At 32.5% G+C, this 25,728-nt stretch overlaps 1 protein-coding gene across 2 annotated transcripts; it reads right to left on the reverse strand.

Moving 5' to 3' along the window:
• Window positions 1-1,458: 1,458 nt before the first annotated feature.
• Window positions 1,459-24,723, reverse strand: lic (dual specificity mitogen-activated protein kinase kinase lic). Of its 2 annotated transcripts, XM_081996053.1 has the most exons (7): window positions 24,539-24,723; window positions 24,319-24,386; window positions 20,200-20,365; window positions 17,984-18,203; window positions 17,726-17,922; window positions 17,431-17,675; window positions 1,459-3,438 (listed from the first exon to the last, which is right to left on the reverse strand). In XM_081996053.1, exons 2-7 carry the CDS (start codon window positions 24,375-24,377, stop codon window positions 3,324-3,326), a joined length of 1,002 nt encoding a protein of 333 aa, XP_081852179.1. In that variant the 5' UTR covers window positions 24,378-24,386; window positions 24,539-24,723; the 3' UTR covers window positions 1,459-3,323. The 2 variants fall into 2 exon arrangements, with proteins under 2 accessions (XP_081852179.1, XP_081852180.1); XM_081996054.1 differs by lacking the exons at window positions 20,200-20,365; window positions 24,319-24,386; window positions 24,539-24,723 and adding an exon at window positions 18,623-18,838.
• Window positions 24,724-25,728: the final 1,005 nt, after the last annotated feature.

Below are 25,728 nucleotides of genomic sequence, written 5' to 3' on the forward strand. Positions count from 1 at the left end.
TACCAAATTGAAAAATAATTGTGGTAAGACCGTAAATGCTGGAAATGACCACCATTCATTTCAAAATATACAGTCTATATCCTTTTTTTAACTTTTTGATTGCTTTGGTAATCCAGTCGGCATGATTTCTATTAAGTAATTCTAATTACTTCATTTGTAATGGCATTTTGAATTATGTCAGAGAGGGTGGTTTGAAAAATTTACTTTTTCTCATTTTTTGAGAAAAGTATCACAGATACATCCAACAAACCATATATCATTGAAATCGTCTCGATGTGCCCTATTATTCAACAGTTGAATAACATAATCACAAGTTTGGTCTGTCACACTTTTTTGGGACATCCTGTAAAATTCAAGTAAGTTGCGTTCAAATATTTAGAACAAATTCTACAACTTTTGTATAAACATTTTTTTTTCTAAAATCACAAACAAAAAAGTTAAAGGCGGGGCAATTTATTATATGAGACACCCTGTGCATATTCGGGGGTTTTCGAGGGTGTCAAATTTGATTATCTACTCAGTTTTAAGCAATCTTATAAAGGGCGCCATCTACAGCAATTGATTTGATTTAAAATCGCAGTAACTTTTTTAATCTGTTATCTAATATTTTCTTAACAAAAAAGGTATACTTAGTTGGTATCCCTAAGATCAACGGTTTTCGAGATATTTGCATTAATATATTTGAGTATTCGGTGCCATACATTACTGCAATTTGTAATCTTGGAAACTGAAAACTCAGCTCATTTTTCATTACAAGTGAGAAATGACTTGAACAAATATTTTCCAAATCGTTGAATTGGTCAGGAAAGCCAAACATTATGACCAGCACGAAGTTCGAATAACTTTAATCCGCCAGTTTTTTGCGTTTAAACAATTGATAGATAATCGACACAAATTATTAATTCAAATTGCTGTTGAGACATTTTGGAACAATAATAGGCAGTTATTTCGAAAAACTTTTTCTCAGAAATGCATTGAGCCCAATACTTTAATTGCAAATGTTTCGAAAACCAGGGATTTTAGCGAAACTAACTAGGTATACCTTTTTTGGTTAGAAGACATTGAGAAACAGATATTCCAGTTGTCACTTAGCTAGACCAGAAAAAATTATGTTGACTTTAAAGCGAATTATTTGCTGTAGGTGGAGACCTCCACGCGCTGGGTTAAAATCGAGTTGATAATCAAATTTGCCATACTCATAAACCCCCGAATATCTAATTTCAAAAAAAACTTGAAATGAAAAACTTCAAATGGTTTGAGAGTTTAAAATCGACCATTTAAAAAAAAAACAATTTTGACTCCCTTTTCGTCTGAAGTAACTTGTGCTAAATCAAATCATTTTGGTCTCAGAAATCCGTTATTAAATTATTTACCATTACTTATGTGACACCCATGTATATTGCTTGGACATGATTCAATTTGGCCGATACACACTGTATGATTAAAGAAAACTTCCAATTAGGCTGTTACTTTATTAACTTTATCACACTTTTAAATAACAATATATTGCTATAAAATAAACTGGTATGTCTAAAATCTAAAAAACTAAAAATCAAGTTTTCAAATATTCTTTTCGCAAAGATCCATACATAAATACGATAAAAGGTCAAGTTTTGCACTAAAAACTAATTAAAACATAAAACCTTTAAAACTTTGTCATTTTTGAAAATACAATTTTTTGAAGAAGGGCGGGTATAATGGGCCTATCCCACATATCATAAATTTTTGTTTTATTGACTGGAATCGAAAGAATAGGATCAAAAAACTAATTTTTCATATTCTTGAAGAAAAAATTATGGTCGTAAATGTTCCTACATTAGTTTGAATTTGTCAATTAAATTTAAAAGATCTGTTCTGGCGCGCATGTGACGTACGTAATTCTGGGCGATTTTATTGGCTGTTGCACGCCAACTGTTTCACTTCTTGTCGCTGATTGGTTGATAGTGTAGTACGTCACCGGCGGCGGGCGTTTTAAACATGAAATTAAAGTAGTTTTTATCATCATTTTTTTTTCTATTTAGACTTAATATTTTTGAAAACAAAAAAATACGGGTATAATATTTTCAATCCGTCTTTGTAGTTATGAAATAAAAAAAAAATGTGGGACAGGCCCATTCTCCATCAATCATGCCTTGATGAGTGAAAATAGCTCCAAACCGACTTTCTTATTTATATTTGTGGAAATTAAAAATATAAAGCCAAAATAACATTATTACATAAAACAAAATTTCAACAGAAACTATGAAAACATAAAATCAAACTCGAATATTTGCCAGTATTCACAGCGTCATTTTAGCGGCATCTTTCAGTCTTATGACTATCTCGCACTACGTTTTAGAGTAACGACAATATAAGCAAACCTACGATTTAAATTAAAAATGTCAATAAACGTAAAACACGAGAATAAAAATGAATATTATTTACAAACTCTTGTTTATAACAAAAATTAATCGGGTAATGTGATGTTTTGAGGTTTACTCCCATGCAGGGCTAAAAATAAGTACAGAGTGTTCCAAATTCGACTGGACTTATTAGAATCTGAACTGATAAGTAGAAATGTATTTTCTTCATTGTATAGTAAGTTTCACCGACTTAAAGGTACTTCAAAAATGAAAATGCTTTATTATTAATTTTAATTGGTACAACCCGGTTGAGGACATAAAATAAGTAATATTATTGAATTTAGAAAAAAATGGTTGGTTCAGAATTGCATAATTATTTAAGTGACAGGACTTTATTGGAAAAAACAAACTGATGGTGGGGGGAAAAATCAAAACTGTTTTCAATTATCTCTTCAAATAAACTCAGAAAACAATAAAAACATTTTTTTACAATTTTGGTTTGGTGTGATTGTTAATTCTTTTTTAAAAACTGACGTCATTTAACTTCTAGTTTTCCAGGCTTTTAGACAAATTTGGGACACCCTGTACATTCAACTATGTGGTTTAATTCCCACTACAAATTTCTTTTGAGGAAGTTGGCACTGAGAATTAAAATTATTACAGTTTGTTGAAAACCAAAAAAAAAGTATTTACCGCCTATTTTAGCTCAGAAAAACATTCACACAATTTTATCGGACAAGTACAGAAATCTCTGGTTAGTAAAAAGACTAGTTGTTATTCTTAACGTGTCGACTAGGTTATTTAAAAAAATACTGCTTTTGAGCCAGCTAGGCGCAAATAAAAATTAACGAAACTGGGAGTGTGGTTGCCACGAAAATCATGAACGATGGAAGTCAAGACGGTGTTATCGTGCAATTCTGAATAATATATTCAGAATTGCAGTCACTCAAAAACGAAAAGTTAAGAAATTAAACACGAATCTCAAGGATTTACATCGGGTAAGTCTAATATCTCTCCTGTGAATTTGGAAATATCGGTGTTCAGGTCGCGGTGTTTTGTCAGGAACTCATGTTGAAGCAATTGGCTGTAATTCCATCTGAAAATTTAAAAACCTAAGTATTATATGCAATAAAAAAAAAATAGTAGGTAGGAGCATAAGCAACCAAAGTGGGAGACAAAAATCGTTTAGTATGGCGGCCGTAAACTGTCATCAGAAAATCAGTGGCGATAATCAATCTGCTGTTGCCCACTATTCACAAATTCAAATTCACCTTCTTCGGAAGTTTCATTCAATTGCACAGTAGGCAAATGTGGTGACCCTCGTCGCTCTATAGACAAACAGGGTATATGTTACCTCCTGATACTTGTTCTTTTTTCTCGAAGATTATACCATGTGTCCCACGACGAAAGACATCGATTGATATTGGAAAAAGTATAAATAGGAGAGTTTTGAAAATAAAATTTGGCAGGATACTGATGTGGGCATGTCCAATCTAACTAAAATACTTTCAAGAGCAATAGAACACCCTATATATTATTACATATTTGGATTCCTCACAAAATTCTGACCAACTTTTGTGTACAATGCCGTATGCCTATCTCTAGCCGTTTTTGAAATTTTTGATATTTTTCCAAAAAAGTGACAGTTGCAATGCTCAACATATTTTTGTACTCTGTCAAAACCGTATTTCATTTTGCAATGAAACTTTGGGTTATTGTAAATAAAGGATTGTTTTATTAAACTGAGAGTGCGTAATGACTCATTTGTATACAGGGTCGTCAAAAAAAAAATCATAAACTTGCCACTAAAAAAAATGAAAAATTTCAAGTTTTTTAAATAGAAACCCACATTTTTTATGACGGAATCATTTTGAGCATTAAAAATTATTATACGTTTCAATTTACTTGCCTATACCCAAACTCAACCCATTTCGTTTTATTTGAGAATGAACATTTTTTATTCATAAAACTCCAGATTTCTTGAAAATGTCTCTCTCTAATTACGTGTAGATTTATGTCACACCAGTAGTGTGAATTATGTCAATTGAACATTCCATTTTTAGTGAATTTGGCCTTGTCGCTCTAAATAATATTATTCAAAAACAATTCTTCTCCATAGTGACTAGTCAGCAAAAACTCACTAAAAACCACTCTCTTCGGAAATTCAACCTCTTTTAAGTGTTGTAATTTAAATAAAAAAGGGTGAAATTTATGTTTCTTCAGGATCCTTTGAATTGAGCTTTAGGATATGCCTGATTTTACGGAAACTTGCCTTATTGACGAAGTTGGATTTGCAACAAAATAGCCCAAAATTGCAATTTCTACATTTGTATTATTAAGGATTGGTTTTGTTTTAATAGCTTTTATCTTCACAGATCCCGTATTCTTAAAAATTTCAATTATTTGCTTGACAGCTTTTGGTGATGGCTTTGGTTTTTCTGGATAATGAGCGGCAAATACCTCACACGTTCTACTCACAACTTTATCACATTCTCCGTAAATAATAAACAGATTTAAGTAATCTTGGTTTGAATAACGTGACCGCTACGGTATATTTGCAGTTGTCAACACTCAAAACTAGTGTTATTAACATATGCTCTGCAGGTCTCCAATATCACCGTGTGTCAAAAGCATGACCAGCTAGAGTACCAGCTAATCCCAACCATGCAGCCTAATAAAAAAATGTTAATTCTTAAATAAAACGAAATGGGTTGGATTTAGGTATAGGCAAGTAAATTGAAACGTAGTAATTTTTAATGCTCAAAATGATTACGTCATAAAAAATGTGGGGTTTCTATTTAAAAAACTTGAAAATTTTCATTTTTTTTAGTGGCAAGTTTATGATTTTTTTTTGACGACCCTGTATACAAATGGGTCCTTACGCACCCTCAGTTTAATAAAACGATCCTTTATTTACAATAACCCAAAGTTTCATTGCAAAATGAGTACAAAAATATGTTGAGCGTTGCAACTGTCACTTTTTTGGAAAAACATCAAATATTTCGAAAACGGCTAGAAATAGGCATAGGGTATTTTACACAAAAGTTGGTCAGAATTTTGTGAGGAATCCAAATATGTAATAATATATAGGGTGTTCTATTTAAAATAAGAAAGTTGTTATCGACTTCCGGTTTAAACGGAAGTGCAACCATCTTGAAAATATTTTAGTTAGATTGGGCATGCCGACATCAGTATCCTGCCATATTTTCAAAACTCTCCTATTTATACTTTTTCCAATATCAATCGATGTCTTTCGTCGTGGGACACCCTGTATGTATTAATCGTATACAGTTCTCGCGGAGCCAGTTTACCCGTGCGTCATCAACTTATGATAAGGAAGCGTACATGCAATATTGATTTTATCTTTGTCTATCGTTAACTTTTAGGAAATGTAAGTATCTAAATGAATGTCTTCCACAAAAAACCATTCACTGTTTAGCTCTTTAATTTCAAGTCAGTTTGAAAACTATGTCAATTTGAATTGTTTACTATCAGCACAGAAAATATAGCAAGCTACAGAAGTCCGGTTGAATAGAAAATATAAACACCTGGAAATGGCGGCAATAGATGTCGCCTCTATGCAAAATTTTTATTAATTTGATTTTCGGCACAAATTTTCGGCCTCCTTTGCGCTATCACAGCTGCAACTACGTATCCGCGTTAATGCGACGTTGTCAATTCTATTAAAGAAAGCGCAAATAATTATTAACCGCGTTTTCTTAAAACGCGTGCCGAGTGCCGACTGCCGATAGTCGTTAAAACATGTATAAGTATATCTCACTCGCACTCGCACAGACGTACGGGAATCTTAGCAAATCTTTTTGATGTTGCCGTAAATAGAATTTTTTTCCAGGTTTTAGTGTGGCAACTGCATAATAATAACTTTGTCTATAAGGCTTTCATTTAGTTGTGATCTACAATCAAGGCAAAAGCTCTCTACTGTGTTTTTATTTATTTGTATTAAACTTGATAATTTACTGAATATGGCTGGAAATATTTGCAAATATTTTAACTGTGGTCAATCAAGACGAGATGGCGTTCGAATGTTTCGATTTCCATACAAAAACCCAACTATTTGTAAACAATGGGTACAAAATTCCGGTAAGAAATATTATCGCGAAATTGTGGAAAACTGCAATTTGTTTTACGTGCTTTTTATTATGTATCAAATTATGGCTTAAGTTTGCATGAAATTGCTCGTTATTAAACGTTTTGCTTTTACTTATACATAAATTTGTTTTATAAATATGTAGATTGGTACGTACGCCATAAAATTTTATTTTTCTTTAGAATCTCTTTATAGCAATACTTTCTTCTCTAAATTAAATCATACTTAGGAAAACTGCTATGGAAACGAAAGGATTATTCATCGTTTTCGTGGACATTATTTTATTCTGACATAATAAAAATAGCGACTGATTTAACAATCGAATTAAGCCGGGTTTATAAAAAATATTTAAATTTTAGTCTTAACTTTAGTATTAGTACTAAATTTAACAAATTTTTTTAGTTTTAAATATCTGTTCAACGACAAGAAATAAAAGTTGGACGTTTTAGTAGGTGTGGACTTCGCGAACACAAACCACCGGTTTGAGGCAAATAAAACTCCACTATTTAAATTTAACGAGGAAAATTACTAAATTCTTTATTTTCTGCAACCTCTACTTTTTTCCGCCAAAAAAAGACACATTATTTTCTTAGGTTCTCTACCAGTCTGGTTTACACACATGCACTGTCAAATGTCGATCTTTCAATAATGACGTCTTGCCCGATACACACTATACTTTACAAACAGAGTGCGTTCCGAATTGAGGTTAATTATTATTGTAAGTGCGCGACAGTAGGAATGTGTGACTTAATACGCTCTTTAAGAAATGTCTGGATTTACTGAATTTATTCCAAGTTAGAGACTCGCACTGTATATTGTTGCAACGTAAGTCCAGAAATTCTAGAAAATAAATAATCATGTCATTCTTTAATTCCGCAAGCTTTCTTGAAATGCGTTTTTAAGCTTCTGCCGAGGCTTCAGCATGGTTCTTACTGCAGTTTCGTAAATGAGTTATGAGAATAAATTAATCTGATTACAGGAAATTCTTCCATGGTTGGACTAACTTCAGATGTATTGAGAAACCAATATACAGGGTAATTCAAATTCGACCCTCACCATTGGGATCTCAGAAACCATAAGAGATACGAGAAAGTTTAAATTGGGGCAAAGTTGCGCAATTTAAAGCTCAACCAAATGCTGTTTTAAAATTTTTGATTTTTCGAGTACTTCCGAAGATATCCGAAAAAAACTGAAAATTTGATTTTTTGTTTTTATTTATTTCTAACCTTATTTGAAGAGATATCCCAAAACTAAAAGCATCTTTTCATTGCCACTTTTTCTTAGCTATTCGATGATGGATACAAATTTGCCACACGACGTTTCGTTTTCTGTCAGTCATCATCAACTTTCTTTTTTCTTATGGGCGCCATATTGGATTTTTAGCCCACCAAATAGTACGTTTTATTCTGATTTTAGTGATGTATAATAACTTATGATTTGCTTCATAAATAACAAAATAATTCAATAAAAACTATTTTTACTTTAGTTATTGGCTTTGAGTTAATGGGCCGTTTTAAAAAATGTCATTATTTGACAGTACTTGTCAAACACGATAATTCGGACAATCATTAGAGCGTCAATCATAGTTAAAAATGTATCTAGAAAAGAAACCCCCGCAGAAAATGTTATTATTATACAAGCATTGCTGAACTATTTAGGTTAATCAGAAAAAGAGATTTGTTAGCATTATCTCTAACTTAAAAGGCTTATTTATGTTTCCAAGAGAAAGATCATCATTTTAAGAACTTCATTTTTTGCCAAATTTCAATTTTGTATAATGTTAAGTGCAAGTTTATAGTTATTTATACAGTAAGTGACCAACCGTTTTTTATTCATTCATATTTATTCGAGTGAATAAACCGGTTTAAGTCACGTGTCTTATACTTTCGACTTCTTATATTAAAAAAAAACTAAAATTACAGTTCTATTAAATTTGCACCGCGCCCCGCAGATGTAACATTGATGTTTGTTTGTTTAAATCTGTAAATAGGCGAATGTCATTCAGAGTGATTTCATAGTTATTTATACAGCAAGTGACTTAAACCATTTTTTATTCACGAAAAGAACAACTAGGTCCACAAGCGTAGCGAGTGGCCTAAGCTCTTCGAGTGAATAAACCGGTTTAAGTCAAGTCACGTGTACACCTTTGTGACTAAGTATGTTCAGGCCAATTGCGTGTGACAAGTACTACCAAGTAATCTTCATAAAACGTCTCATTAACTCAAAGCTAACTAAGGTAAAATCTCTAAAAGCTCTAATGATCGTCCGAATTATCGTGTTTGACAAGTACTGTCAAATAATGACATTTTACAAAACGGCCCATTAACTCAAAGCCAATAACTAAAGTAAAAATAGTTTTTATTGAATTATTTTGTTATTTATGAAGCAAATCATACATTATTATACATCACTAAAATCAGAATAAAACGTACTATTTGGTGGGCTAAAAATCCAATATGGCGCCCATAAGGAAAAAGAAAGTTGATGATGGCTGCCAAAAAACGAAACGTCGTGTGGCAAATTTGAATCCATCATCGAATAGCTGAGAAAAAGTGGCAATGAAAAGGTGCTTTTAGTTTTGGAATATATCTTCAAACAAGATTAGAAATAAATTTTCATCATCAAAAATCAAATTTTCAGTTTTTTTCGGATATCTTCGGAAGTACTCGGAAAATCGAAATTTTTAAAACTGCATTTGGTTGAGCTTTACATTGCGCAACTTTGCCCCAATTTAAACTTTCTCGTATTTCTTATAGTTTCCGAGATCCCAATGGTGAGGGTCGAATTTGAATTACCCTGTATTTGTGAAAAACATTTTAGTCCTGAAGATTATCGGGGCAAAAAAAAGTTTTTCCTTAAAAACTTTGCGGTGCCTCAAAACTACGACGAACCTGTTTTAAAAGTTTTAACTCCGACGAAAACATATGCCCAAAGAAAAATATCTCCATCGATCTCGACTCCATTCAAAAACGGCTCGAATAAAGAAGATTTTAACTCCATCCTGCATTTACCTTCTAATTGGAAGTGGACTCCTAGAAAATTAGCTCTTAAGAGAAGGTTAATTTTTAAAAGGGACAAAATTAAACAGTGTCAAAAACAAATCGGTAGGTTAAAATCTAATTTACGCAAATCTAAACAAACTTGTTTCAACATTTTGCCAATTTTTTCAACTTTGAGCATTGTGGCAAGAATATTTGTATTAATGCAATTGCGTGGTAAAAGAAGGAGATGGACCAATGCCGAAAAAAACTTTGCTGTTGCTTTTTTTTACAAGTCGCCATCAGCCTACCAATTTTTGCGTAGAAAGGGTGTTATATTGCCTGGGCCAAATACTATTAGAGGTTGGATCGGTCAAAGCAATTTTAAGCCTGGAGTCGATGAAGACCTTCGACATCATTTAAAACTTAAATGTGATTCTATGAAAGAAAAAGATAAGAAGTGTTCGGTTGCATTTGATGAGATGTCGATAAAAGAATTTATTGAATATAATAAAAAATTGGATCTAATTGAAGGATTTGAGGATTTAGGTCCGCTTGGACGCACGAAAAAAAATGCTACTCACGCGTTGGTATTTTCAATGCGAGGAATATACCAAAACTGGAAACTTCCTATCGCATATTTTTTTTGTCGACATTCCATTGAAAAGCAACGCCTAAAGAATTTGGTCATTTATATTCTGAAATCAATAATATCCGTGGGATTTATCCCAAGAAATGTTGTTTGCGATCAAGGGACAAACAATAGAGCAGCTTTTTCACTATTAGGAGTTACTAAAGAAAAACCTTTTTTCCATGTTAACGACTTAAAAATTTTTTGCATGTTTGATGTTCCACATTTGTTTAAAAGCTTAAGAAATAACTGGCTCTCTGGCGATTTTAAATATGGGAATGATATATATTCATTTAATATAATTAGAAAATTGTATTTCTTAGACAGCAACAGTAACAGCGCTAAGGCATTACCAAAACTCTCCGATAAGCATATAAACCCTAATAATTTTGAAAAGATGTCTTGCTCTTTGGCACTTCAAATATTTTCCAATTCAGTAGCAGCAGCAATCCGGACTTGTATAAAAACAGGTGAAATTAAAGACCCGGAAGCTGTTGCGACATCCGACTTCATAGAAAAATTAAATAATTTATTTGATTCTTTAAACAGCAGGCGGCTATTTTCAAAAAATCCATACAATTGTGGCATGAGCGATAAAAATCCATTAGTATTGTCAACTTTAAAAAACTGTAAATCTTTCTTTGAAATCCTTATTAAAAGTCAATCTGTTGAAACAAAATCACGAACCTTTGGCATAACAAACCGAAAAAGAATAAGAGAAAGCAGGCCACCATGTTTTGACGGGATTGTCCAAACTATTAATGCCATCCTTGGATTATATGAGTTAGAAAATCAAAATAACAAATCAAATTTTTTATTGACCAACCGGCTAAATCAAGACTTCCTTGAAAATTTTTTCTCTGTTGCGCGCCAAAGAGGAGGATGGTCTTTAAACCCTACAGCCAAAGCATTTCGGCTCTCTTTTCGCATTCAGTTTATAACTAATATTTTAGACCCTTCTAAGAAATCAAACTGTGAAATTACAACTTTATCTCCTTTGATAAGTTCGGAAATAAAAACAACAAGAGAACAAGCAGTTGTAGAATATGATCAACCAATAAAAACTGGGGAGCCGAACAGTGTATTAGAAAGCTGTGAAATGCTAAGCGACGCTGACGAGGTAAAAATTGCTACAGACTCCAATGATTTAAAGTTATCATTAGAAGATTGTGCAGTTTCATATTATGCAGGATATCTTTTAAAAGTTACTAACAATAAATTTAGCTGCATAAAATGTTTTAGCGATTTACAAAATGAGACCAAATTATTAACAGACTCCAATCAATTATTAATTTTATATAAAAATTACGGTTTGACAAAAACTTTTTTAACCTGTCCTTCAACTGAGCTGGAGTGCGTCGTCAAAAAGTCAATGGACGTATTTGTGAATATGTTTAAAACATACAAAGATCAGGAATTTGTTGCGTTAAAATTGACAAACATAATTTTATCACGTAATGCTGCTTGGTTGGGTAAAAAAGAAGACGAGTGCTATGAGCATAAAGTGTTTTTGCTGTCAAAGTTGGTCCATACAAACTTGTTTAAATTTTGTAAATGGTCTTCACAATGCCATAAAAAAAGTACACAGAAAATTAAAAACATTAAAAATCAGTGAAATATTTATTTATATGATTATGATGCACTTTTAACACGAATACTTTTTATGAAATCGTGCAAAAAAGTACACTTTCTTCAATGATTTTTTTCCATTCAATAATCAATCATCACTAAATCAATCTTTTTAAAATGTTTCCATGTTTAGATTGAGAAATGTCAAAGTGCCAAGTCGAAATGCAATGTTTAAAAATATGTACAAGTCTACTATTTGTCACGGATAGGATTACGATGTTTGATTTCACGGTATTATTAGCTTAAGAACACACTATATGTTTTTTGTTTTATACACTGTCAACAACAACAGCTAATTTAAAGTCAACAAATCCCTGCATCGGTCCATCTTCTTTAATTTTTTCATTTCAACTAAAAAGCATAATTCGTTTTTTATCGTGTTAGAATAGTTTTTTAGATTAAAATATCGTATATAAATTAATGTTCGGTAGGTTAAAAATAGTCGATTTATTAGGATAATGCACGTCAAAATGCAAGTAAGTTTTTGTTTGTAATTTCCAAAAGCGGGCATCTAATTTATCGTTTGTCATGCTTTTTTTGTACAACATACAGGTGATTCACGGTGATGATATATTAGAAGAATCTAAAGAATGGCTTAATATTTTTCTTTGAAAATTGGGATGTTAACTAAGCCGGGTCCAAACTCTCTTTCTAAAATAATTTCGATATTGCCGGATCAACTGAAAAGAAGTACCAACTTTTGATTTTCAAATGGAACACCCTGTATTTCATTAAACTTCTAGATTCTACTTTTAATTATAAAAAAGTTTTGTTCTATGTATTCCACCTTTAGGATCCACCGTTTTCGAGAAAATGAGTTACAAAATCTGAAAATTGACCCCTTTAGAAACTTCTAAAACCTAAAATATTGAACTGGGAAAAAAACCACTTACAGAATCCTATCTTACTGTGAATATGTGTCTTGTTGAAAAAACTTTTCAATATTTATAAAATGTATTTGGTTAATTTTTAGATTATACCTAAAAGATTTAGAATATATTATGTATTGAAAAAATTAATTACTCAAACCAATAAGTTCAAAAGTATTTTATTTTACCTTATTTTAGTTTTACAGCAATCAAAATTAACAATTTTTGTAAAAGTGGTGCATGTGATTTGAACTCACTAGCAGTTTAATTCATGCAATAAATTTACGTTGCTCTTGACTAACGACTTTAATGAGAAAAGATTTCAATAAGCGTATAGGTACAAAAAATAGACTAGCTTGTCTATTTTTTCTGTGGTATAGGATACTAAAAAAAGTCTGCAAGTTTCAGATTTAACTTATAAACTGGCAATGAGGCAAGTAAAATCAGATCGCCGCTAGCGCCATCTTTCAAAACTAGAGCGAACTACGACCCTGTAAAATGCGGCTTGGAAGCTGTTGGGCGAGCAACGGCTTCCTTTTTAGGGGTCATTTTTAATACATTTGACCGGACTTCTGTAGCTTGTCTATATTTTCTGTGCTATCAGTCTTTTAAGTTTTTTTCTGATAATACTTATTTATGGAGTCTTGTATTTACCATTACACCAGTTTTTTAAGAGCATTATATCTACAGACCAAACAATCAGTAATTTGATATTAGCATTACTATTATTATTGTTTATTCGCTATTATATGCATTTTAATTTCTAACCTGTTTAAAAGAGGGAGAGTCTACTGTTTCGGTTTGTTTTACCCATTTTTTGTTTTCAACAGATTTATTGGGATTCCTTAAATTATTTTAATACAAATTGCCTTAACATAGCCCTAGAATTATTGATACTAACAGTCCAAGAGCCAGCTCTTAAAAAACTGTTTATTTACTAAGGCTGTTTTTTTTTTAGTTTATTACAATGGTTGCGTAGACCAACATACTGCAGTCAGTCAAGCCAAAGTGGAAACATGTTACTCTGATGCGCTCTCAAAGATGTCAAATTTTCCGATGTAATTCAACGAATTTACTAAAGCTGAAAATTGGTATGTAGCTTGTATATTGCATATAAATAACAGTTGTAATGGTCAGTCAGCTCAACAGCGGGACATTGCTGGTCAGTCAGCAAAAAAAGGAATAAAATATCATTAAATTTACGCGCGCCCGGTACTTAGGCACGGCTACCGAACACATTCCGTCCCAGCCTCTTGGTGTTGAGGCCAGAAACTGCGCAGTTTGGCCGGACTCGTGTTCTCCCCCCACACGTACCGTATTTATGTGCGTAACAGAAACACAGTTCAACAGTCAAGAACAAAATCGCCATAAAAAGCCCATAAAGCCTATAAAGCCCACTTGAAGTGAGAAAATTACTGTTTTAAGCACATTTCTGAAACCTCCATTAAATTTCCTACCTAATGACATAAAAAACACTATAAAATCATGGAGAAAAGTGGTGTCAAAGTTTGATCTGCCAAAAACACAATTCGACAGTTAAGAACAAAATCGCCTGTAATGCACACTTGAAGTGAGAAAATGACTGTTTTAAGCACATTTTTGAAATCTTCATTAAATTTCCTATCCAAGGACATACACTACAAAATCAGGTAAAGTCAGGGAGAAAACTGGTGTGAAAATTTGCCAAAAACACAGATTGAAAGGACAGTCAGGGACAAAAACGCCTGTAAAGCCCACTTACAGTAAAAAAATTACTGCTTTAAGCACATTTTTGGAATCCTCATTAAATTTTCTATCTAATGACATAAAAAACACTACAAAATCATGTAGTCATGGAGAAAAGTGGTGCCAAGTTTGATCTGCCAGAAACACAATTCGACAGTCAAGAACAAAATCGCCTGTAATGCCCACTTGAAGTGAGAAACTGACTGTTGATGTGTGTTCTACTGAATAGGAAAAAGCGCAAGAGAAGCATTTGGGCGAAGTCATGGCTTGAAAAGAAAAAAAATTACTCATTTTAATTTACTAACCAAACTTCAGTGTTATCCAAGAGATTGGAAGAACTATTTACGAATGGACAAACCAACTTACCTCGAGTTATTAAGAATGGTTACACCTTTTATTGCCAAGCAATTCACTCACGAAAAGTTAACATTGCGATTCTTGGCTACAGACAGGACACTGGAAGATTTGAAGTTCACAACTAGAATTTCCCCTCAATCTTTGGAACAAATTTAACCAGGTGTGCCAGATGGGCAAGGGTTGAAAATATGATAGATGGAGAAAGCAAGTGTATCGGACTGCGGGATTCAACATACGTACAGGCCGGACCTCATTGGTTTACCATTCGGCCGAAGATCCGCCTCAAGGAATCCTCCACACACTGTCAGTTCTTCTCTCAGTCCAAGACTGTACAGTCTAGATCTTGAGACCAAACTGAACGTGTATGGCAGGGCCTACCGTCACTTATTCGTGCCGCGAAAATAAAATAAGTGACCGTAGCCGTGCCGCAATACCAAGCCAGCTGAAAACCAGCCTTAGTAATATCAAACAGTTTTTTAAGCACTGACTCTCCGTCTATAAGTAGTATGTATACTCTGGGGGTACTTTTGTTTTGGCAAACCTTTAGACACGCCTTTTTTAATATATAAGTTTTTTTGACAAAATTTTAATTTGATTCACATAGTTTTATTGACGTCAGCATTGAGGGTAAACTGGCTACGCGAGAAGGGTATTGAAATTTGTAATACTTATTCGAACCACAACAGCAGTGACACAATAATTCGTTACTTTTGACGCAAATTTTCGATTTTTGTAATTTCTTGGCGGATACTGACAGTTTTTGTATATTATTTATCCAGTAACTATTTCAACTTATCGATAAATGTTCTACTTTGTGTGTGTTTGATTTCGCTTACCGAAAATACCTAAAGTATTCGACTAGTCTGATAGAGTGAACCACAGCTTATTTTACGGTTCACCAAATATATCCAGCTAGAAAAGAAAGCTCTAGTAGACGGCACTAATTAGACCGTTGCACGTTATTAACGTTAAACGACGCCGCGTTGCCAGATGTTTTTCTTTTATCATTAAAACCTGGACTCTACATACATTTTGTATTTTTTTATTTCTTATACAAAAGTTAACATTTTTGTTGTTTAAAAGCAACTTTTCATCACAATAAAAACCAAGGATGGTTGACAGTAATTGATTGCTCAATCCCACACGCAACGTTGCCCGAATTGCGTCCGACCGGCGACAGTTTTGACGTCACGTCACAGATCGTCTATGACGCGGTCGCAGGCGATTGTTCGGAAACATGCATTTCCGTTTGCGTATCGTGCACCCGAGACTTTCTATGACGTCTAGATCGCTTCGTCGTCGGGAAACAAAATCGGCTGATTGAGCAATCCTTACTGTCTACCATCCTTGAGCAAAAACAGCAATCTGGCAACACACATACCAGTAATTAAAAATCGAGATAGAGAAGGTCACGTTTATAACAGATCTGCGACCCTTAAATAACAGAGTGTGAGAAGCGTCAACGTAGCAGTTATAAAACTGCTTAAGATCGCTATAGCGTTAACAGCAAATTTTCAGAATGATCTTACTTCCAGATCTCCATACATGTCTAAGGTACCATCTACTGTGCACATTCTCTATGTTGTAGAACAAAAGGAGGCACTTGAAAAGCTATACTGTTCACTTTGATAATAAAGGATGTTTTCTTTAGAGGTACACAACTTTGAACTAATCATAAAAACCATCTTAAGGACATGGTACTGGGACTATTGAAAAAACCATTGTATGTCATTTAGTGTTAGAGTTAGAGTTAGAATAAAGAGCTTCCTAAAGAGTGTTCCTTAAGAGTTGGTTTTTTCCACCAGGCTACCTTATTGTTTGATGAAAGTCAATTTGACCAGTGAAAGCTGGTTTCTCTAAATGGTGAAGTGAAACTCGTCCAGCAATGGATTAATACAGGTTGATAAAGTTGACACAACAATGAGCGCTATTGCCAAGTTTTAAAGGATATTAAAAAAACATATTATATGGCTCAGCCTTGGAACTTTGCGGAAATAACAAAAAGTATGTTCTTATAAAGAATGCTCGAAAAGTATCTCCGGAAGTATTGGGAATTTTATGTGCAAAATATTTCTACTAAGATTATCAAGTTTGATTTATAATCTACAGACCAAAGTTGTTTCGTTACGGACATGCATGGGTGTTTAAGTTAGAATAAAAAAATTGCAATTTCTTTGTAGCCCCAAAACTTGTTGACATTTGAAAAAACTTTATAAGTCAAACTGTCATTGGAGGCACTGTTGCAATGAAATACAGGATATTTTCACAGAAAAGTGGTACACCACTGCTTATTTTCATAAACTACAAATCAGTACTAAATACTTCCTTCAATTTAGAAAAAAGGAGCTCTATTGTTACTTATCGGTACAGCACTTATTTGAGAAAAAAATAAAAAATCATATTGATGCACTTACAACAAATATCGAATCTGTTTATCATTCAATGTAATCTATGACAAACTTTCACTTTAAAGACGGTACGGTATTCCTTGTGCATTATTTTTAGCTAAAAAGGAACCGCAACCTATATTGTAAAGTTAGGTTAGGTTATTTTCTGAGGCCGAAAATATGACGCCTTTATCGTGAAATACCCAGTATATTGCGTCACACAACACCAGTTAGTTATAATGAATCGTTTTGGAAGAAAGCCATGTTGCTTAATAGATAATGTACCCTGTATGTGTTTCACAATATATTAGAGAATCACACCTTGCTAAGTAGTATAAAATTGAGATTTTAGGTAAAAATTACTTATTAATGGTAACTTTTTCTAGAGTAATCTTATAACTTACCTGTCAGTATAGTCTTTTTGTAAACATTTGGAAATAAAGTCTTCAAACTCTGCAGAAAATTGGCCATCAGACGGCAATCGGGGTGGATTACCGTTAACCACCAGTTTGAGCTGTTCAAATGGTGTTCCCCACTTTGGGTATGGAAAATCGCCGGTTGCTAGTTCAATTAAAGAAATACCCAACGACCATACATCCGATCTTATATCATATTGCGACGGATTGCCTTTTGGGTCTATTCTCTCAGGCTGAAAATCACAGGTAAATAAATGAAAAGACTTATCTACACTAAACTTACAGCCATGTAAGGTTTACAGCCAGCATCTATGGTTTTTGCAATTGAATCAACTAAATAGCCACTAATACCAAAATCGCACATTTTGACTTCACCCTGCCTATTTATAAGAATATTGGACGGCTTCACGTCTCTATGAATAACTTTGAGTTGAGAATATAAATAGTGGAGGGCACTAACTACAGCAAAAGCAACCTTGCCTGCAATAAATTAAGAAACTGAGTAAACTGCAAACTCTGTTGCATACAAGTTCAAACATACCCAAAACAGATTCAGGTATTTTTAAGCCGTTTTTGTAAACTTTAACATAAAATTTGTCTAAACTAGTGTCCATAACTTCCATACAAATCCACACGTCACCCTCGCGAAAGAGGGCACCGTAAAATTGAACTGTATATGGGCAATCGCTGCTTCGCATAGAAATGTCCAAATCCATTAGAAGTCTTTTCTGTTCCTGAGTATTGACTGTGGCTGTAATTCGCTAAAAATTTAAATAAATAATCTCGCTAAAATCTAACAATAAATAATAAATGAATACTTAAATTGATTCGTATTTCTATTTAAGTAATACACAATCAAATTGGTATTTACTTTTATGTCAATACAACTTTTGCCAATTGCCAAATTTTCTAAAGCTATAACTTTTTTCACCGCTATATTTCCGTGAATTAGCCTAATATTTGAATTATTATTGTTTTGACTTTCCTGTCGGTGAAAATAACTATAGTCTATTTAAAAACTAGGAAGAGCGAATTAAGAAGCCTGACATACACAAGCAAAAGTTAAGTTAGATATAGTGCCAGTGTATAAAAATAAAAACACATTAATTTAGAGTTTTATTGAAAGTTGAACTTACATAATCATAAAAGAATGCTAAGTTTGAATTTCCAATCTTATTACCTGCTTCACTTCACTTATTTTGGATACAATAAATACACACATTCACTATAAAATGGTTTTCAGTAGGATACATATGGTTGCCTTATCACTTTGTGTGGGGAATTATTCACATCGGTGCACTGGTTCTTGGCGTAGTAAAATACATGTGTGTATTATCAAAAATAACTTTTTTGTGATATCAATACACTGCCAAACGAGTTTATACAGACTCAAACCCAACTTTAAACTACTCAGATGCAACAAAACTTTAGAAGAACCAGATTGCCAGTGATTAACCTGAAAATTCAAATGGTGGCCAAGACGGTGATTTTTGACATAATCTGATTTCTGCTGTGTAAATCATACCGCCAACTGGACAATCACATTTGACCACTATTGCCAACCTAATTCACAATCACTCCTCCTAGTTTTTAAGTAGACTATAGCAAACATTGAAACAAATATTATACAAAAAATTACACAAAGTGACTCTTGACTGACAAAGATATACCAGGGGATCCAGAAATCAACCTTATGATTCAATAAGCCTAATTACTTTGTTTGTAAATATTAAAAAAATGTTAATAAAAAGTCAAAAAAGTTATTTAATTAAAACTAGGTAACAGTAAAAAATACAAAACTGTTCTCAATTCTCAAAAAGGTCACTCAATAGGGTGGTTCAAATTAATTGTAGCAGGATACTTAAAGGGTGGAAGTGTTAGTAGGGCATGTTACATAAAAAATGATTAAAATTTGGTAGAGAACTGAATATAATTACAAAAAGAAGTGTTAGCTTTAACAGAACTTTTTTTTGGATCACCACATAAAAATAAAAATTGGTTTAAAAAATGCCCAACTAAAATCAAAAATCAACGAGTCCCAGCAATTTTTAGAAAAACAAACACCTGATTTTTTAAAAATTATATGCAACACATTTGCCACTCACTGTATGTATTCTCCCAGACAAAAACCAAATATCCAATAATTGCTCATAATTTGTATTATTTATAAAACAGCAATTCGAAAATTTTAGAAAAAAAGCATTTTGGCTTTTAAAACAGAGCATTCGCTAATTTTACCATTTGACCTGTTGAATTTATTTTAATTTAAATTCAGTTATATTTATTATTAGGGCGAGGTGAGCATAACTGCTTTGAATACACCAGAAATTTGTTTATAGATAGATTTCAGCTGATCTCAGATGACCTATACTAATCGAAATTAGTGGTTTTATTATACCTACCGGGTAGCTCAACAAAAATGTCGCATGTGTCTCCTTGTAACTTACAAAAATGCTCAAAACCAAAACAACTTTGATCGGTAGAAGGAAATCTTTATATGTATAGACTAATAAAGAAAGTAAATATCACATTAATGTTTTAATATTTTTTTCGATAAATCTACCTTCTAAAATATCTTTTTTTTTTCATGGCCATAGTTAAAAATTCGACATTCTTGTTCAGCCATACATAGACCAATATTGCTATTATTCACTAATAAAAGTAATAAAGTAAATCCCAACTGATTGATGATGAATTTTTTAAAATAACAAATGTAGGATACTTTTAAACAAAAAATAATGATATCGGTACACTTACCTTAACTGCCATGATTGTTCCACTTGGTATGTGTTTCATTTTCTCTACTACTCCATAAGCTCCCCGCCCCAAGTCGCAAATCAATTCCAAATCGTCAGCTTCCACATCAAATGTCTTATCGCCAATAGTGATGGTTGTGCGAGAGTCTAAATTTCCTGGAGGTACCCTAAAATAAAAATTAAAGAATGTATTTTGAGATATTTAGTGTAAAAAAATTAAACTAGACTTTTAAAAATATGTTAAAAGTTCAAATTTGCCATTGAAGTATAAACTTGCATAATACAATATTTTGAAATATTATTATCAACTAATTGGATGAAAGCCTCCAAATTAAAAAACTAATGATTTGTGGTTATCGATCCTGGAGGTTTTTGGGAGTTGGATCTGTTGTACTCTGAATCAAACTTCAAAGTACATACAGCTGACGTTTTGCAAAATTTGCAAAATCGCGTTGTTTTTATTTTTACTACACTGATTTGGAGACATACAAACGGGTATTTTTACACATAACAGATATAAAATAGCATTAAAATTTTTTCAGTTTCTACCCAATATACATATTAAAATCCAATATTAATTTTGTTGGTAAATCGTTGTAAAAAAAAGAGTTTTGCAAAACGTCGGCTATACTGTGAAGTTTGATCCAGAGTACAATTGATCCTAATCCCAAAAACCGCCATCAACAATTAAAACACTAAATTTGTTTTAATTTAATTCAAATTACATGTAAAACTAAAGTATAAGTTAATGTGATCTAAACTTTAGAAATTGTAAAACCTTTTACAAGTTTCTCTCAATTACATACATATTTTTCTACCTCAAACCACTCTGTATAAATGTGTTAATATGTTTGAGGGGTCTAATACTATTCTTTTAAAAAACAACTTTAATAAAGACTAAATTCCTTTTGTGATATTAAAAATAAAAATATTTTTTAACAATAAGAGATTACTAAGTACAAAGGAAAGTTTTTTTTATAATATGAATATCATCTAGGTTTAGCAAAAGACTAGTATTAAACTTGCCGACGTTTTGCTAGTTTTATTTAAACATCTTTCCCGCAGATTTATTAGGACTTTTTTGTCATTATTCTTGCTGAACAAATTTATATCCCTCAAAGGGGTACAAAACGTATGTGTGTCCGTCCTAAAATTTTAATCATTTAGATCCTGTTCAAAAACTTTCAACATATCTATTTATTATTTGCAAAAAAATATTATAATTAAAAATAAGATATTAGTCCTGTACCCATTTAAGGAATATGCATTTGCTCAGCAAAGGATAATGACAAAACCATTTAATTCTGTGATTATAGGAAAGTTTATTGGGTAATTCCCGTGATAACCCGGCGACACGTGTTTCTGATTTTTGGCTTCATCAGGCATGTAACTCCATCTGTATAAAAGAGTTTACCCGTGCGTCACGAAGGCTACGTCATTTATAATCATATGAATCAAATCAAGTTTTTGTCAACAAACCTGTTGTGTTCATATTATAGAAAAGGGCATGTCTAAAGCTTCGTCACGTTTAAAATTTTGCGTGTATTGTCAGTCAGAAAGTAGAGATCTTTGGCTGCAAATTTGCACTAAAACAACCTTACACCAAAGCAAATCAAAAATATCTTGACCGAAATAACATTTTTTATTTATGAGAAGTCTCCGTTTGGATCATAGAATTCCGTCTAAATTTGAAACCTAATTATTTACCAAAAGCTCTTGATTTAGGTTCTGGATGGTTACATGTTTCTCTAAAATAAATACAACAAATTAAAAATTCAATAAGACATTCTGAGTGATGCTGTAGTATCTCATATCTCATTTTCAGGTTGCAATCCACTTATTTTATTTTAAACCAGCTGGAAAACATTTTAGACGCTTGATTTATTTTTTCTATGACTTTATTATTAATATGTTTGAAGAAATTTTTATGAAAAATCTATAATGCAACCCAAAAATCTCAGTCTCTGGAAACAATGAAATGTTAATAGATGTTTCTTACAAAAGTAGATATATTTTACTATTATTAACATACTATCCTTGTACATATCATATAATGTATTTCGAACATCCATTTTAATGCTTTCAAATAAATCAGTAGTCTTGGCCCGTCGATAACGTCTCGATTTACGTTTTCTAGGTGAAGAAATCATAAAACTACTTGCTTGCTTTTTCCAAATCGAATAAACAGTTTTGCCGGAAATTTTCAAAGCAGCTGCAACCTTCTAGTATCAATACATCAGTAAGAATATGTAAGGTCTTAAAATTTCTTATTCACTTCCTGAACAGATGATAAAGCTTCTAAAGGTCCTCCATTGGTTTTTTCCAATTCAAAATATTCACAAAGGTTAAGAATTAACTGCTGGGCTTGTCTGTGGAGAATTTTTCTTTTTAGAATTTACGAAAAACCAAATGGCTAAATAAAAACCATAATACACTCTTTTTGATTGTGACAGCCGACAAAAAAAATAAAAATATTAATAATAATATTATGAAAGTACTTACAGAATGTTAAAAGCATAGAAACAATAGCTCTTAAAAGAACTGTGGTGGTGTGGTAAATAGAAAACTTTATAAATGATTAACAACACAAAGAAACTAGATTTGAACATGGCGAAAAAATGGCGCCAAGAGGACAGCAATCTTTAATCTAAAAAAGTGACGTTTCTGTGAATTCCACTATATTTTTGTTTATTGGATGCCTAATCTTTAAATACAAGCTCAATATCAAGTTTCTTTGTTCATCACCTAATGTATCTTTAAAAATAAAGTGGTAAGGATATTCGAAAATTTCCATTAATAACCCCATATATCTTCAAAACGTTTTAGGATTTTAATGAACTCCTTGAAATTAGCTATTCATAAACTATAAATGTTGTAGTATTTCAAACATCTTTAGTTCAAAATGTACGGTATACTGTGTGTTTTGGCCATTAGGAGTTTACATTAGGAAATTGAAATATGTTCAATAGAGACATGTAGTAAAAAAAGATACTTAAAATACTAAATAACATTGCATAATGCACTAATAACATTTAATTGCAGAAAATCATTAACCTTAAACCAAAATATCTCACTTCAAGAATCTGCTGATCAACCACTGCAAGCTCGTTGCAACTTTCCAGCATGTCTACTGATTTATTTAGAACTTATATCCTGCCTCCTAACTTACTAGGAATGTAAACAAGAATTTTTTGTGGTTGTGGTTAACTGATAAATTAATGTATAAGTAAACCAATATGTTCCCCCATGTTAAAAGGGCTAAATATTCACATTGTCAGATCTTTATTCACTTCTCAGTGTAGTCATAAGCATGCAATTCTGACACAATATAAAAGTTCATGCAATAAACTTGCAGACTGTAAAATAGACTTTGGATAAAATTTTTACAGTGATACATTGAACAGTGTGATTATTTCTTCACCAATAAAAACTGTTCTGAGTTAATTGTTGGTTCTTGTATTTGCATGAGAAATGCTTTGGTAGAAACTGAAAAAGTCCTTGTTAGAACAATGACACCTCTAATTATACTCTTATTACTTATACTATAACCTTGTATATCTATATTACTGCCATTTGCTCCATCATACTTTAAGCTAAGTTTGTATGGTCACAAACTTAACTTAACCTCAGCTTTAAGTATGATGGTACAAATGAGGGTTATGGTGGATTGTACTGAAGTATCTAAGGGCACCTTAGGTTAGACTAAGTTCTAATTTGACTGTGACAGGTGCAAAAGGTCAGTCAACTTCAAACTTGGTCTATAATGCCCTTAATCTTAAATATGTTATTATTTTATATAATTATATTTTACAACAGTTCAAAGTTTCTTATTTGTTGTTAGTTTGTGAATAGTTGGCTGTTATCAGTTGAAACTGAAAACTGCACTTGTATCTCTAGGTCTAGAAAAATTACATAAAAAATTGAAGATAAACTAGAAAAGAATAAAGATATACTTGAATCTCCACTTGAATTTAAGTTTTTGTTTAAATAAAGATTGACTGCATAAAAAAATGATATGGAGGTGGTATGGACTGATTTTAAGGCTATTCATGACTTTAAAGGGTTATAAAGCAAGGTACAAATCCAATACTTAAAACTTTTAAATTGTGTAGATACTTACACTGGTGGAGGTTGTGGGTCCAATTGAATTTTCAATCCACGGTTTTTGCGGCCAGCCATGTTAACAATCTATAATAATAAATAGACCTATTATTCAGATTATTTGTTAATTAAAAGCAAATAGTGATACAAATCACACACACAGCACAGGTAATAAAATGAAAATCTGGTATAAAATCAGTTTATCTGGATTACAAATTATGAATGGGTGTAATACTTACATAACAGCTGATTCAAATGTTACCACAATACTTTTATGATAATTCACACTGTATAATTTGAAAAAAATATTATTTTTTGCTTAAGCCGACAAATGTTACCATAAAAAGCTGCAAAAGTTTACTTTTCGCCTTTTGCAGGTTCGTATTCCACCACCTTCGACAATCGACACCGAATACCAACGACAGTAATGACAATTGACAGAATGACACCTACTGCCTTTGACAGCTGACAAATAGTGCACTGAGCTGTGCTCCGTTTTGAACATAGGACCTAGGATGACCTCGTGACTCTCTAGACTCTAGGATCTATGTAAATTAATATGGCCAGATAGTTAGTTTAGATAGACAGTTTTAGTTGATATCAGCAATGTTAGGTTTTGATAGTTGATGGTGGTTTTTTTAGGAGCTGAATCTGTTTCACTCTTAATGAAACTTCAAAAGTATAGCCAACGTTTTGCAAAATTTATTGTTGCATCTTCAGGGTACGCTGTTAATTTTGATTCTGTGTTACATTGTTTTCACTAACACTCATTTGGAGACTTACATGGGGGTATTTGTAGCAGAACACGCATCCAATGCGTACCAAGGGCGTTTGACAAACTGCAGTTTGTCAACGCTCATCTTGATCACATTTTTCGTAACAGCAAGTATCACTTGTTTATGCAGGGAATAAAGATCGAGAGAAAACGTGTTATAGGTCGCAAGAAAACACTCATAGTATAAGAACATCAGAGACTGGACTGGGTTGGATACTCATGCATTGTTTAGACTTTAGAGTAGTCCTAGATCAAACTCAGTTTGCCCAGATTATTGTCAACCTTCAGTGATAAAGACGGTAACTTAAGAAAAATGAGTTCTATAGAGAAGAATCACCCTTCACGTTCACGTGCTGAATTCGTATCATAGACACTCCTCGTCTTTTTTGTCGGTCTGAAGAATTGCTTCATAGAGTTGCGGAACAGAGAAGAGGTTGTCGATTTGGTTGAATTTAAAGTTGTTGAGTGGGATTGTTTTATTTAAATTATACACAACCCAACCAAAAAATAACTATTTAACAAAAAGTGATAACCGGCATAATTCCTTTGATGTTGGGGTGATGTTTTTGGCTGACCTCCATTTGGCTTTGATAGGAAACATGTTGCCGGTTGTCTCTTATCTTATTTCATTTTGAAATAAAAATTGCAACCAAT

This window comes from Ips typographus, linkage group LG1 (assembly GCF_016097725.1).
Source record: "Ips typographus isolate SLU linkage group LG1, UJ_Ityp_2.0, whole genome shotgun sequence".
In the NCBI taxonomy this organism is placed as follows: Eukaryota; Metazoa; Arthropoda; class Insecta; order Coleoptera; family Curculionidae; genus Ips; species Ips typographus.

Coding starts and splice junctions, on each gene's coding strand:
- lic (XM_081996053.1), bottom strand. CDS start 24,377: ATGGCTGGCCGCAAAAACCGTGGATTGAAAATTCAATTGGACCCACAA. Junction 20,366..24,318: donor GACCCACAACCTCCACCAGT/GTAAGTATCTAC, acceptor TTTTTATTTTAG/GGTACCTCCAGGAAATTTAG. Junction 18,204..20,199: donor GAACAATCATGGCAGTTAAG/GTAAGTGTACCG, acceptor TTAAATTTTTAG/CGAATTACAGCCACAGTCAA.